Below are 14,628 nucleotides of genomic sequence, written 5' to 3' on the forward strand. Positions count from 1 at the left end.
CCATGTCAGCTAGCCAGGTAACAATCCCAGTCAACCTCATTCTCTTCTTTTGAAAAGTGGGGTGAATGAATGGAAATATCTCCAAGACATGTTTTCAAGATGATGTAAAGTCATACATGTGAAGGAACAGGCACAGTTCTGATATGGTAAACACTGGTATGACCATGTAAGACTTCATTCCATTTCTTGCGGGGAAAACAAGCCCACAAGCAAATGAAGGTGAAGAACATCAACATTTTATTTATTTATTTTTTTATAATAAATTTATTTTTTATTGGTGTTCAATTTACCAACATACAGAATAACACCCAGTGCTCATCCTGTCCAATCATGAAATGGGCAAAAGACACAAAGAGAAATCTCACAGAGGAAGACATAGACATGGCCAACATGCACATGAGAAAATGCTCTGCATCACTTGCCATCAGAGAAATACAAATCAAAACCACAATGAGATACCACCTCACACCTCACACACAGTGAGAATGGGGAAAATTAACAAGGCAGGAAACCACAAATGTTGGAGAGGATGCGGAGAACATCAACATTTTAGAGTATAATTTTGGGGGCAGCCACAGCAGCACTTGATATGATGAGTACTTTAAACCTAAAGTTAGAAATCTTAAGAATGGCTACAAGAAAGCTGATAAAACATGGAACTTTTTGGACAGCATATAGGGAAGAAAAGTCAAAAAGGACTACAGAGGGATTGTTGAGGAGAGACTAATACAAAAACAAAAAGGAAATCATGGGTACTTTGGGAATTAGATAAATCAAAGATGTCTATTAAAGGAGAAAAATATTTAAATTCACATTTGCCTTTGGGGCCTGCAATGTCCACTTGGTTCTGAGGCCAGTGGCCCATCATGGACATGAGGCTGCTCTGTTGAGGAGCCTTCGCAGGGTGCCCTTCACATCCTTGTTCCTCAGGCTGTAGATAAAGGGGTTCAGCATGGGGGTGACCACAGTGTACATCACTGATGCAACTGAGCTTCTCTGGGAAGAATGGGTCACAGCAGAAGTGAGATAGACCCCCAGGCTTGTACCATAGAACAAAGAGACCACAGAAAGGTGAGACCCACAAGTGGAAAATGCTTTATACTTGCCCTCAGTGGAAGACATCCTCATTAAGGAGGAGACGATCTGAGAGTAAGAGAAAAGAATCCCAGTGAGAGGAAAAACACACAGCAGAGCAGTGGCAACATACAAGCAGATGTTATTGATGAGGGTGTCAGAGCAGGCCACCTTGAGAATCTGAGCCAGTTCACAGAAGAAATGTGGAAGTTCAGTGCCTGTACAGAAGGTCAGCTGCCCTACCATTAGAATATGAATCAGGGAGACCCAGAAAATGGTGAGCCAACAAATCAGAACCAGGAGGACACAGAGTCGTGGGTTCATGATGATGGTATAGTGCAGAGGGTGGCAGATGGCCACAAACTGGTCATAGGCCATCACAGTCAAGAGGAAATCATCCATTCCAGCAAAAATCATAAAGAAATATACCTGAGTGATGCATCCTATATAGGAAATGTCTTTGCTGTGTACCTGGATGTTTAGCAGCATCTTCGGGACAGTGGTGGAGATGAAACAGATGTCAACAAAAGACAAGTTGGAGAGGAAGAAGTACATGGGTGTGTGGAGGTGGGAATCAGAAAGGATAGCCAGGATGATGAGCAGATTTCCCAGTACAGTCACCAGATACATGGACAGGAACAAGCCAAAGAGGAGAGGCTGCAGTTCTGGATCTTCTGAGAGGCCCAGAAGGAGGAATACTGATACTTCTGTCTGGTTTCCTGCTCCCATGTAGCTGGTCTGTTTGCTGGAAAAGGAGACAAAAGCAACCCTCAATGAACAGTCAGCTGTCACTTCCTAGTATTCACCTTTGATCCCACTTTGCATGGACATCCTTCACCTTCCACTATTCCTTCCAATGCCAGTGACTCATTCATTGAAGTGGCAACCCATTTCTATTTTATTTTTTAAAAAGCTTTATTTATTTATTTATACATGAGTGACAGAAAGAGAGGCAGAGACACAGGCAGAGGGAGAAACGGGGCTCCCTGCAGGGAGCCTGATACAGTACTCTATCCCAGGACCCTGGGATCAGGACCTGAGCCAAAGACAGGAGGCTCAACCAAAGACCCACTCAAGTGCCCTACCCATTTCTATTTTAAATGTGTATAATCATTCAGACTATATTCAACTTAGCAGAAATCTTTCTCTTTTTATCTGCTACTCACTGGTTCTAGTTCTTCTATTCAATCTATGTATATAAACCAATTTCTTCTTTGGTATGATCTTCCAAAATAATTGAAGACATTCTAGGTCTTTTCTTTGATTACTCCCTTTATTCTAATAACCCTATCATAGTGATTAGGATGGGTTTTCAACTCAAACAACATTTACTCTGTTACCTGATGTCACAGTTGGCATGCTGGTGTCACAGTTAACTCTCAGGTATCTTTTTTTCCCTAAAAATGTGGTTACTGCTATTACCTTCTTTATAATGATTCAAAATGCTGTTGTGCACAGTAAGATGTCAATAAATAATAGCTATTTTATTAATCTATTCCTTTTATGATAATTATTTTTTGACATACAACTGCCCCCCAAATACAGTGTTATAGAACTGTGATTTAGAAAAAGGGATCTTGAGGGTGCCTGGGGAGCTCAGTCAGTTAAGCATTTCTTTTGCCTGAGGTCATGGTCTCTAAGTCCTGGGATCAAACCCCATATTGGGCTCTCTGCTCAGCAGGGAGTCTGCTTCTCCCTCTGCTTGCCACTCTGCCTACTTGTGCTTGTGGCCTCTCTGTCAAATAAATAAATAAAATCTTAAAAAAAAAGAAGGAGAAGGGATCTTGAGTCAGACTTTCTAGAATAAAAATTTTGTCTACTAATTTACTCTCCGTGTGGCCCTGACAAAGTTAATTAATCTCTTGTAGCTGCAGATACCTCACCTCTACAATGGGGGTGGTAAATAATCCATACATTGCAAGCCTGGTGAGTGAATTAAATGAGATCATGCATATAATATTTCTTCTATGGTTCTTGTGACATACAGAGGACACTTGAAAAGGTGAGTTTCTGTTCTTACCATCACAAAAATTTTATCTTCTATGGCTATCATTTATTAATATTCTACTTAAACTTGGGATAGCCATCAAAGAGGGAATTCTGATCATTATAAACACAACAGATCTGTAACCTCTTTTGACCACCACGTAGCACTTCTAGTTAATGAAGACCCTATGCCTCCCTCTTTCAGATACCACTTTCTAGGTAGATTCTTCCAAGAAAGAGGAAAAAGGATATGAACTACATAAATTAGAAGAGTGGAAAAAATGGCAAAATCATTAAAATAAAATACAAAGCACGTATGGGAGTGTATGCCCAAGTGTACATGTCTGCAAGTGGGGATGTATTATATTAAAAATCAGAGGAGTTAATTACAAAACATATTGGTTAACTTAATAAAAAATATTTAAAGATTCTATAAATCAATCATCTTAAAAATTTAAAGGCAAATTTAAGATGTGAAAATAAATGTTTATACCTTCTATAATAGAAAAAGTTTCAGTATTATTAATGTATATAGAATGCTAATTAATTAAAAGGAAAACAGAACCATTGGGGATCAACTTAACCTAGGGAGGTGGATAGAAAAGACTTCTCTGAAATCTGAATATCTGAGCTGTGAGAGGTAGGAAGAACAATTAATTAACTGTTAATTAAGGGAAATAAGGAAAAGGCACACATTTTGAGCAGAAAGAACAGAATTTATAGTTTTCTTCATGGTTGGGTGAGCTTGGTAATGGAAAGAAATTGAGAGGCCAGTGAAATGGAGAACAGACAGTGAAGGTCAAAGGGAAAGAGTGTATGAGCAGCACATGTGGAGCATCCTGTACTATTCCTTAGTGTGCTATCATGTTAGTAATTATATATATATTGTGAGTCAGAAACTGAGACTTTCTTAGCTCACCATTGTCTTTCCAGGGCCTTACATAGGGTCTGCACATAGTAGTTTTTCAATACTTGCAAATGTTAGATGTATAATAAAGATTGAGACCAAAAGTGTCAACTATAATACAAAAAAAGAATCTTCAAACTCATCATATACCTGAATGCAAACACAAAATAGAATGATAAAGTTAAATGCAATGCATTCATAATTGTTTAAAAGAATAATATATCACAAACAAGTCATACCTATTTTAGGAATGGAAAGATGGTTTAATGCTAGGATGTTTGCAAAAAAAAAAAACAATTCATCACAAATACAGGGAAATGAAGAGGAATAATAATCATAATCACAACAGAAAATGGATTTGAGAAAATGTAGCAGCCATTCCTGCGGTTAGCTGCCAGGATAGAGCCTCTCACTAAAGGAGGAAACTAAAAACAATTTCTTAACCTAATAAAGAATACCTGTTGAAAACTGCAGCAACAGGGTTCTCTACATTAAAACACTAAAATATTTGTGTTAAGTTCATGAAAAGGCCAAGGCAGTCCATTCCAACTTCAGTCATTCAACATTCTCATGAACATTTAAAGAGATTCATAAGAAAAATAAATCAGCCTGAGTACTCAATGCCAGAAGTAATGACATTATTTGTAGATACATTGTGGACACTAAAGGAAAACAAAATAATACAGAACTATCAAGTGCTATCAGCAAGTCAAATCTGCCAACAAAAATGGAATATAATAGAAAAATCCAATCACATGAGGAATGAAATAGTCAATACCTTGTGCTTAATAGATCTTCAGTTAATGAATAAATGATGGGATGGGTAATGGAACAGGAGCCTAGAATTCAAGGAATAGAATAGAGAAGAGGAGGAGACTCATTGGAAAATAGGAAATTTAGCAAGTGCTGGAAAGCCTGGTTTAAGGAGCAAGTAAAGCACCTTCATACTACAGAGACTTCAGCTTTGTACCTAAATATGGGACTGTTCCAGTTTCATTACTCTTAGAGGTAGATCTGTACCCACTTTCTCGCCCCATTCCCTCATACTCCTCCAGCCCTGACTGGGAAGCAGTGATCCTACCCTCTCTGATGGTTATCACTGAAGCTTTCTCTTCTCTGCAGTCTGTCCTGGAGCAGGCCATTTGGGTTTTCCCCCTAGGCTGGCAACAGAGAATTACAGGAAAGGGCCAACAGAGATATGTTATTATCATCCCAAAGGTTGTGTTCTTAGAGCTCTTCATTAAATAAATTGTCCTACTGACGTTCCTCTCTCTGAACAATTCAGCTCCCTTGGGATAGGAAGATGAAAGAATGGAAACATTTCAGACAATGCTGTGTCTGTGTAGAAAACAGTGGGCCAAGATGAAGGTATTTTCTTCAAGGAGGAATTCTTCTCTCTTTGGTTGACTTAAATGACAAAGTATCCCCTAAGGAACGTTGAACTCCTACAAGAACCAAAACCAGGAACGAGTGTTCTGTGATGTTCACTTGTTCACTCCTTGAAGAGTCTTTGGAGATTGCAATGATCACTTAGTCCACAGTGTCATGGAGGCAAAGAGGTCCTTTCTGGTGAAAAGTAGAGTGGTTAATAGTTTTGGTTCTATTGAAAGGACTAACCAAATGAGAACTGAAAATATTCCTTGACATTTACTGGTGACATGGACGCCTTTGTTGATATTAGGGACGGCTCCATTTGTTACCTTTAAAGTGAGGGATAGGGGCATAAACAATCCAGGTAGAGTGGGTTGATGAGTGACTATTGAGGAAATAGAGGTGCTGATATAAATCACCTATGACGTTTGTTAGGGAAGGTGAGGATAGAGGTAAATCATTGCATAAGAAATCATGGAGTAGGGATCCCTGGGTGGCGCAGTGGTTTGGCGCCTGCCTTTGGCCCAGGGCGTGATCCTGGAGATCCGGGATCGAATCCCACATCGGGCTCCCGGTGCATAGAGCCTGCTTCTCCCTCTGCCTGTGTCTCTGCCTCTCTCTCTCTCTCTCTCTCTCTCTCTCTATCATAAATAATAAATAAAAAAATTAAAATAAAAAAGAAATCATGGAGTATGGTTAGTTAACAAAATTTTTGTTTAATGGAAAATAAGGGAACGTGTTTGATTTCAAAGGGTATGACCATATTTATTTACTTCAGGCATTTAAATACAGAATACATTCTGACCACACAATTCACAGGACACATATACACTCTAAGTAAATGACAATCATAATGTGTTGTATCTCTAATGTATGGGATACATGGGTCCAGAAATCAAAGCTGTTAGTAGAAGCAGCCCTGTCTAATGTCATGCCTGGTGAGCAAATTTGGCAGTATTTGCTTCAGGTCTCCTCCACTCTGGCATCAGCAGGTTTAGAGGTCTTGACATCTAGAAGGTAGCATTTCCAGAGACAGAAAAAGTCCCATTGGGATGCCTGGCTGGCTCAGCGGTTGAGCATCTGCCTTTGGCTCAGGGCATGATCCCAGGTCCGGGGATCGAGTCCCACATCTTGGCTCCCTGTGAGAAGCCTGCTTCTCCCTCTGTCTATGTCTCTGCCTCTCTCTCTCTGTATCTCTCATGAATAAATAAAATCTATAAAAAAGTCAAGAAAAAGTCTCATTGAACTTCAAGCTATGTAACTACCTGGCACTTGAGGTCCCTCATGGCAGAAAGACGAGTCATCATCTCTACAGAGTTAATTTTTTTTAGAAGATTTTATTTATTTATTTGAGAGAGAGATAAAGAGAGAGAGAGCACAGAGAAGTACAGAGGAAGAGGGAGAAGCAGACTACCCACTGAGCAGAGAGCCCAACATGGAGCTCAATTCTAGGACCCTGAGATCATGACCTGAGCTGAAGGCAGATACTGACTGAGCCACCCAGGTGCTCCTTGGCAGAATTAATTGACCCTGGTCATAAATGTCATTGCATGAGCATGGCAGTGGGCATGAACTGGTATCCAGCTGTGATCAGTCAGTGGGTGGGAGCAGCCATCAGTATCCTCAGAGGAAATACAATGGTGGATACACATGGCTGTCAGGCAGTTATGCTCCCCCAGCAGGAGACTTGAGTGGGTAAGTCAGTTTCCTTTAGCTGAGTGCAATTCTCTAAGAGGGCTAAAGGCTGAGGAGTGTCAGATGGCTGCACTCCTTGAACCTGGAGAATAAGCCCATAGTTCTGAAGGGAGAAGTGGTTGACCCAACACAGATTTACTGTCCACCCCATCACCATTTGGATAGTGACCTGCAGCAACATGTAGTGTCCACAAGAGTTTATTTGTGATGCAGGAGAGTCAGAAGTTGGGAAGAATTGTCCTTAGAAAGGGGGAGCCACACTGAGAAATTAAGGATCTTGAGTAGGGCTGAACCAAGCATAATGTCTTTCTGACCGGTTCCTCTGTAATCCAATTCTCTCCCACTAAGGCCATAAGACAGAACATGAGATCAACCTGTGCCACTGCCAAGTGGAAACTATTTGTGGGATGTTTCACAGGCACATCAAACTGAATCTTTCTAACAACAAGTTTAGTGTTTTTCCCTCCCTACCTTCCTCTCTTCTTCCTTCCTTAGTGGGGATGAAACAGTCCCCTAGCTCATCTATCCATCCCATATCTTCTTCATCCATTCATCTATTGTTAGATGCTTGGGCTGCTTCCATATCTTGGCTATTGTAAATAAATTTGCAATAAACATAGGGACGCACATGTCTTTTCAAATTAGTGTTTTTGTATTCTTTGGGTAAATAGTCATTAGTGGAATTACTGAATCATATGGCAATTCTATTACTCAGCCATAAAAAATAATGAAATATTGCCACTTACAATAACATGGATGGAACTAGAGGGTATAATGTTAAGTGAAGTAAGTCAATCAGAGAAAGACAAATACCATATAATTTCATTCATATATGGAATTTGAGAAACAAAACAAAGAAAAGAAGAGACAAACATAAAAAACAGACTTTTAAATATAGACAACAAACTGGTGGTTGCCAGAGGGGAGATGGGTGGGGGGGGGGATGAAATAGGTAAAGAGGATTAAGAGTACATTTATGGTGAGCACTGAGAAATATATAGAATTGTTGAATCATTCTATTGTACACTTGAGATTAATATAAAACAGTATGTTAATTATGCTGGAATCGGAAAACATTTAAAATGTTTTAATTGAAAGAAAAAGATTAATGGCACATTTGTTGCCAAAGAGAACTATACTATTATTTAAGTTCTATAATGTACTTGCAGAATGATTCATCTATCTTCCATCAAGCAGTCCTTGGCATCAATGGATCCATTTGCTCAAGCAAATCCATCCCCTCATTAAAAAACAAAAAACAAACAAACAAAAAAACTGATGAAGTGAAATGAAGGACACAATGCTCTTTCCTATCTCTATGAGTCTATGGCTAAAACCTCTTAGTCCACATTTATTTCAAAAAGGTCTTTCAAATTTGGTTTCATTCATTTAACAAATATTTAAGTGTCTACCATGTGGTACAGACTATGTATACTCAGACCAAAGTTAGCTAAATACAGATCATACAAAGACTGTGTTGTGCAGGAGGTGGGAGATGACCACAAACTAGTCATAGGCCATTATCATCTGGAGGAAAATGTCCAAATACCCAAACACTATGAAAAAATTCATCTAGAGCATCCCAGGTGGCTCAGCGGTTTAGTGCTGCCTTTGGTCCAGAGTGTGATCCTGGAGACCCCAGATTGAGTCCCATGTCAGTCTCCCTGCAGGGAGCCTGCTTCTCCCTCTGCCTGTGTCTCTGCCTCTCTCTCTCTCTCTCTCTCTCTCTCTCTGTGTGTGTGTGTGTCTCTATGAATAAATAAATAAAATCTTAAAAAAATACATCTAGGTGATGCAGCCTGCGTAGATGATGGCTTTGTTCTCTGTATGTATCTTCACCAGTGTTTTTTGGAACCACAGTGGAACTGAAACAAGTATCAGTAAAGATAGGTGGAAGAGAATAAAGTACATGGGTGTGTAGAGGTCATAGATCAGATGGCCAGAATGATAAGAGGATTTCCAAGTATGGTACCAGTTACCTGAACAAGAACAGTCTGAAGAGGGGCACCTGGATGGCTCATTGGTTGAGTGTCTTTGGCTCAGGTCATGATCCTAGGGTCCTGGGATCGAGTCCCGCATCAGGCCCCCTGCAGGAAGTCTGCTTTTTTCTCTGCCTATATCTCTGCCTCTCTTTCTGTGTCTCTCATGAATAAATTTTAAAAAATCTTTAAAAAAAAAAAGCAGTGAAGAGAAAAATCCCAAGAAGAGAGTTCCGAGACACCTATTTGGTTTCCTGCATCCATGTAGCTGATAATTCTGCGAGAAAAGAGCCAAAGCAATATTAATTAAAACAAACAAACAGAAAGGGCACTGGGCTGGCTCAGTTGGTAGAGCATGAAACTCTTGATCTCTGGGTCATGAGTTCAAGCCCAACATTGGTCATGGAGCCTACTTTAAAATAACGACAGGGAATCTGGGTGGCTCAGTTGGTAAGTGTCTGTCTTCAGCTCAGATCTTGATTCCAAGGTACTGGGATCAAGCCCTGCATCAAACCCTGCATCAGGCTCTCTGCTCAGTGGGGAGTCTGCTTCTCCCTCTGCCCCTTCCCCTGCTTGTTCTTTCTGTCTTGCTCTCTCTCGCTCTCGAATAAATAAATTTCTAAAAACTAAAATAACAACAATAAAAAAACAGGAGTCCCCAATATAAAAAGATTTTTATGATATTAATGCCCAAAGAAAAAACAAAATCAAACATTTTCACTAGCAAACTAATCGTTCACCAAGAAGGATTACAGATGTCATTATCTTGTATAGGTATCATTATGGGTATAATCTATTCCCTCCTTTAGATCTTTATCACAAATAGCCATTGTCTTTCAGATCTATCCCAATGGACCAGCAGCTTCTGGATGTTCAGCTCAGTATCAGTCCATTTGAGGTAAAACACATCAATGGTTTGAACATTCTTTCTTTTGGGCTGAAATTTGTCTCTTGGAATTTCTGTCTCTGCTGTTCTTTCCTTCTTTCATTTCTTCCTCTTCTTTCTTCTTCTTCTTCTTCTTCTTCTTCTTCTTCTTCTTCTTCTTCTTCTTCTTCTTCTTCTTCCTTCTTCTTCTTCTTCTTCTTCTTCTTCTTCTTCTTCTTCTTCTTTCTTCTTCTTCTTTCTTCTTCTTCTTCTTTCTTTCTTCTTCTTCTTCTTCTTCTTTCTTTTCTTCTTCTTTTCTCTTTCTTTCTTTCTTTCTTTCTTTCTTTCTTTCTTTCTTTCTTTCTTTCTTTCTAAGGTTTTATTTATTTATTCATGAGAGACAGAGACATAAGCAGAGGGAGAAGAATGCCCCCTGGGGGAAGCCTGATGCAGAACTCGATTGCAGGACCCTGGGATCATGACCTGAGCCAAAGCCAGATGCTCAACCCCTGAGCCACCCAAGTGTCCCCCATATTTCTTTCATATTGTAGCCGATCCATGCATGTTGATGGTGCTCAGGCCCCACTTTGCTCTGTGGTCCTACTCCCTGACAACAGCTAATTGGATCAGAGAGTGATGTCTGGTCCAACCTGGCTAAACATTTTCTCCTCTGGAGATTTGGAAATGAAACTCAGATTCTAGTTAAGAATCTGAGGGAGTGGAGTTGATGGGATACATCAACCATTAAATTTATAAATAAGATAAGCATATCTGCTATCATATCATCATTATTTAATTCAATCTAGAGCCTGAAGTCTCCTTCAAAGTCACAAATCTAAAATCTCTAGAGATTTTTTTTCAAAGATTTTATTTATTTATTCATGAGAGACACACACCCACACAGAGGCAGAAACCAGGCAGAGGGAGAATCCAGGTCTCCAGGATCAGGCCCTGGGCTGAAGGCAGTGCCAAACCGCTGAGCCCCCGGGGCTGCCCTATTACTTTATTTCTAAACATTTTAGCTAGTTGGGAGAGAAAGAGAACCATAATAAAATGGAAACTGTGCTTGACAATTCTATTCCAATGTGGGAAATTTTAAGGTGATCGTGTTTTTCTCCACAGTGGGAGCTTTTCTCTCCTTAAGTGTGATTTCAGAGCTCAGGATTCCTTCTAAAAAATGTCTCCCTGAAAGGGAACCCTCTTACACTGTTGGTGGGAATGTGAACTGGTGCAGCCACTCTGGAAAACTGTGTGGAGGTTCCTCAAAGAGTTAAAAATAGACCTGCCCTATGACCCAGCAATTGCACTGCTGGGGATTTACCCCAAAGATACAGATGCAATGAAACGCCGGGACACCTGCACCCCGATGTTTATACCAGCAATGTCCACAATAGCCAAACTGTGGAAGGAGCCTCAGTGCCCATCGAAAGATGAATGGATAAAGAAGATGTGGTTCATGTATACAATGGAATATTACTCAGCCATTAGAAACGACAAATACCCACCATTTGCTTCAACGTGGATGGAACTGGAAGGTATTATGCTGAGTGAAGTAAGTCAGTCAGAGAAGGACAAACATTATATGGTCTCATTCATTTGGGGAATATAGATAATAGTGAAAGGGAATATAAGGGAAGGGAGAAGAAATGTGTGGGAAATATCAGAAAGGGAGACAGAACATAAAGACTCCTAACTCTGGGAAACGAACTAGGGTGGTGGAAGGGGAGGAGGGCGGGGGGTTGGGGTAAATGGGTGACAGGCACTGAGGGGGGCACTTGATGGGTTGAGCACTGGGTGTTATTCTGTATGTTGGTAAATTGAACACCAATAAAAAATAAATTTATTATAAAAATTAAAAAAAATATCTCACTGGAATCTGAGCTACATGTTCTGTGCCAATCAAAATACTTAAATAACAATTGTAAAGGACCTAAGTCCCTGATGGTACCCTAAGTCAAAGACTTGCCCTTTCAGATATGAATATAAAAACATGTAACTGTGTAAATAAAACCTACTAACAAAATCAATAGTAAACACCATAATCTTTATCATTACTTGTTCATTTAATATGAACAGTACCCCCTGACATGTGTTATTGTTTTAATTTTAGTAATGAGTAACAGAAGTAGAGAGAAGCTGACCAACTTGCAAATGGCAGAACTGGAATTGGACCAGATGCCTGACTTCAGAATAGGTAGAAAATGTGCTTTGAGAATTTAAAAATTAAAAGGTGCCTTTGTAAGTCAATGGGAATGGAAGGACTAGTATAAAGTATGAGAATAAATTTGTTTTTCACTTGGAAAAAGTAGATCTCTACATCCCATTGAACAGAAATACATCATAGGTAGAGTAAATTTCAAAAATGAAAATATAAATTTGAACTCTAGGAAATAATTTTTGAAAAAATTTGTTACAATACATAGACAAAGATTTTAACAATACGATGCAAAATCACAAACCATATCAAGTCATATTAGAGATATCACATATGCTGGACAGAGATTGTGAATTATGACAGTAAAGGAATGGAACTTTATATGTTAAAAACCCTATTCAAATAACTAATCTAATTTGGGAACTAGATTAATATTCCTAACAGGTCCACTTAGACAATGTGATATTTCCTACAGTCCTGCAAGTGAATAGTGCCAGGCTGATTTTAAGTTATACAGGACTCCAAGGCTACTATAGAAAGGATGACTACTTCAGAGGCACTTACCTTCCGTTGAAAGAGCATTTCTTGGGGTGCCTGGGTGGTTCATTCAGTTAAATATCTGACTGTTGATTTCAGCTCAGGTCATGATCTTGAGATTGTGAGATTGAGTCCCACATTAGGCTCTTGTGCTGGGTATGTAACCTGCTTGAGGTTGTTGTCTCTCCCTCTCCCTTTGCCCCTCCTCCTACACTCTCTCTAAAAAATGAAAGAGAGCATTTCTAGCACAATAATAAATTAATTCTCCTCTTTCAAGGATGTAGGCCACATATAGATTTATATATGAATGTATATGTGTATATATGTATGTGTATAAGGGTTAATGTGAAATTGAATTAAAGTTCTCCAAAAAAGAGTGGAGATCACAAAGGAATGAAAAAGGAGATCTCAGACTTACTCTTAGCATGACAGTAAAAGTCATTAGAATAGATAAATGCTCTAATTTGGATTTCCATCCCTGGGACATGTAACAGTAGGAGTAGATTAGCCTATGTTGTTGAAAACAGCAACAGTGTGTATAAAAGCACTAAAATTTTACTGGTTTATTTTTTTATTTTATTTTTTTAATGTTACTGGTTTAATGAAACAAAATCTTATTTCTTTCTCTTGAAAAGTATCTACTAACTCGGACAACTATCCAGGGGAGTCCTCCACATATTGACCAGCTTTCTAAACTCTTTGGATCTTGTGATGCCTTCATTCTGTATCAAGAGAAGAGTGAAGGGCAGCCCCGGTGGCGCAGTGGTTTAGGGCCGCCTGCAGCCCAGGGCGTGATCCTGGAGACCCTGGATTGAGTCCCACGTCGGGCTCCCTGCATGGAGCCTGCTTCTCCCTCTGCCTCTCTCTCTCTCTCTCTCTCTCTGTGTGTGTCTCTATGAATAAATAAATAAAATCTTTATAAAAAAAACAAGAGAAGAGTGAACATGAAGAATAATGTACCAACTCTTCAACTGTTTTAGTCTAGAAGGGATACATCACTTCCACTCATTTTATTAGACACATCAAAACATATTATTACAACCTTTAACTTCAAGGGAGAAAGAAAATGCTATTCTTTTGGGTATCCAATAGGAGAGGATATCCAGAAATATTGTTAACCAAGCAAAAAAAATCCACCATTTGGATGTACACATTGAAATCCATGTGAACAGCTGGGCAGCCTGTTATAAGAATATGGGCTCAGGGTCAGATTACTGAATTTGAATCCTGATTTTGCTACTTGGTTGCTCTGTAACTTTGGGGAAGATTTTTAAGCTCTTAGATTCTCAGTTTTCTTACTTCTAAAATGGAGACAGTAATCATTCCCATAGAGGAAGACTACATAAGATAGTAGAGAGCAGTTAGCAGAGGCTTACCATATAATAAGTACTAAAACACTGTATTTTAATATGTATTTTTAATCATATTTTATCCAGTAAAAAAAACCCAAAACACTGTTGGTAGTACATGCACACGAACAACAAAAATTCACAACAGAACACATAGAAATAAGTTAAAGTGAACAACCAATACTTTAAGTATTCTCTTCTAACATTTGAGATAACAAAGCTAAAAAGTAAGTGCTCCAAATCCAAGTTACAACTTACCACTGAGGAAGTTAGAAAGAAGATTGAGGACATAGCTTTTTTTTAAAGATTTTATTATTTATTTATTCATGAGAGACACACTAAAAGAGGAAGAGACATAGACAGAGGGAGGATTAGACAGAGGGAGGGTTGGGCTCCTCACAGGGAGTCCGATGTGGGACTCGATCCCCAGGCCTGGGATCATGCCCTGAGCCGAAGGCAGGTGCTCAACCTCTGAGTCACCCAGGCATCCTGAGGACATACTTTTTTGGACAACAGATAGGGCAGAAAGATCATCAGATAAATTATGCAGAAATTAGTTGTTTAAAAGTGTGTGAACACTAGGAAAGAGTAATCATAGATCCTTCAAGACTGGGTGAAACAGAGTTTGCAAGATTCAAGAGTAAACTTTAGAATCAAAGTCTTGCCCTTGGGATCCAGAAAACTCCTTAGTCCTAGGGCCAGTATATCCA

General features: G+C 39.3%; 1 protein-coding gene across 1 annotated transcript; it reads right to left on the reverse strand.

Moving 5' to 3' along the window:
* Positions 1-864: 864 nt before the first annotated feature.
* On the reverse strand, positions 865-1,803 carry LOC129522065 (olfactory receptor 7D4-like). Its single transcript, XM_055344145.1, has one exon. The coding sequence runs from the start codon at positions 1,801-1,803 to the stop codon at positions 865-867; it is 939 nt and encodes a 312-aa protein (XP_055200120.1).
* Positions 1,804-14,628: the final 12,825 nt, after the last annotated feature.

This window comes from Nyctereutes procyonoides, unplaced genomic scaffold (assembly GCF_905146905.1).
Source record: "Nyctereutes procyonoides isolate TBG_1078 unplaced genomic scaffold, NYPRO_anot_genome, whole genome shotgun sequence".
NCBI lineage: Eukaryota > Metazoa > Chordata > Mammalia > Carnivora > Canidae > Nyctereutes > Nyctereutes procyonoides.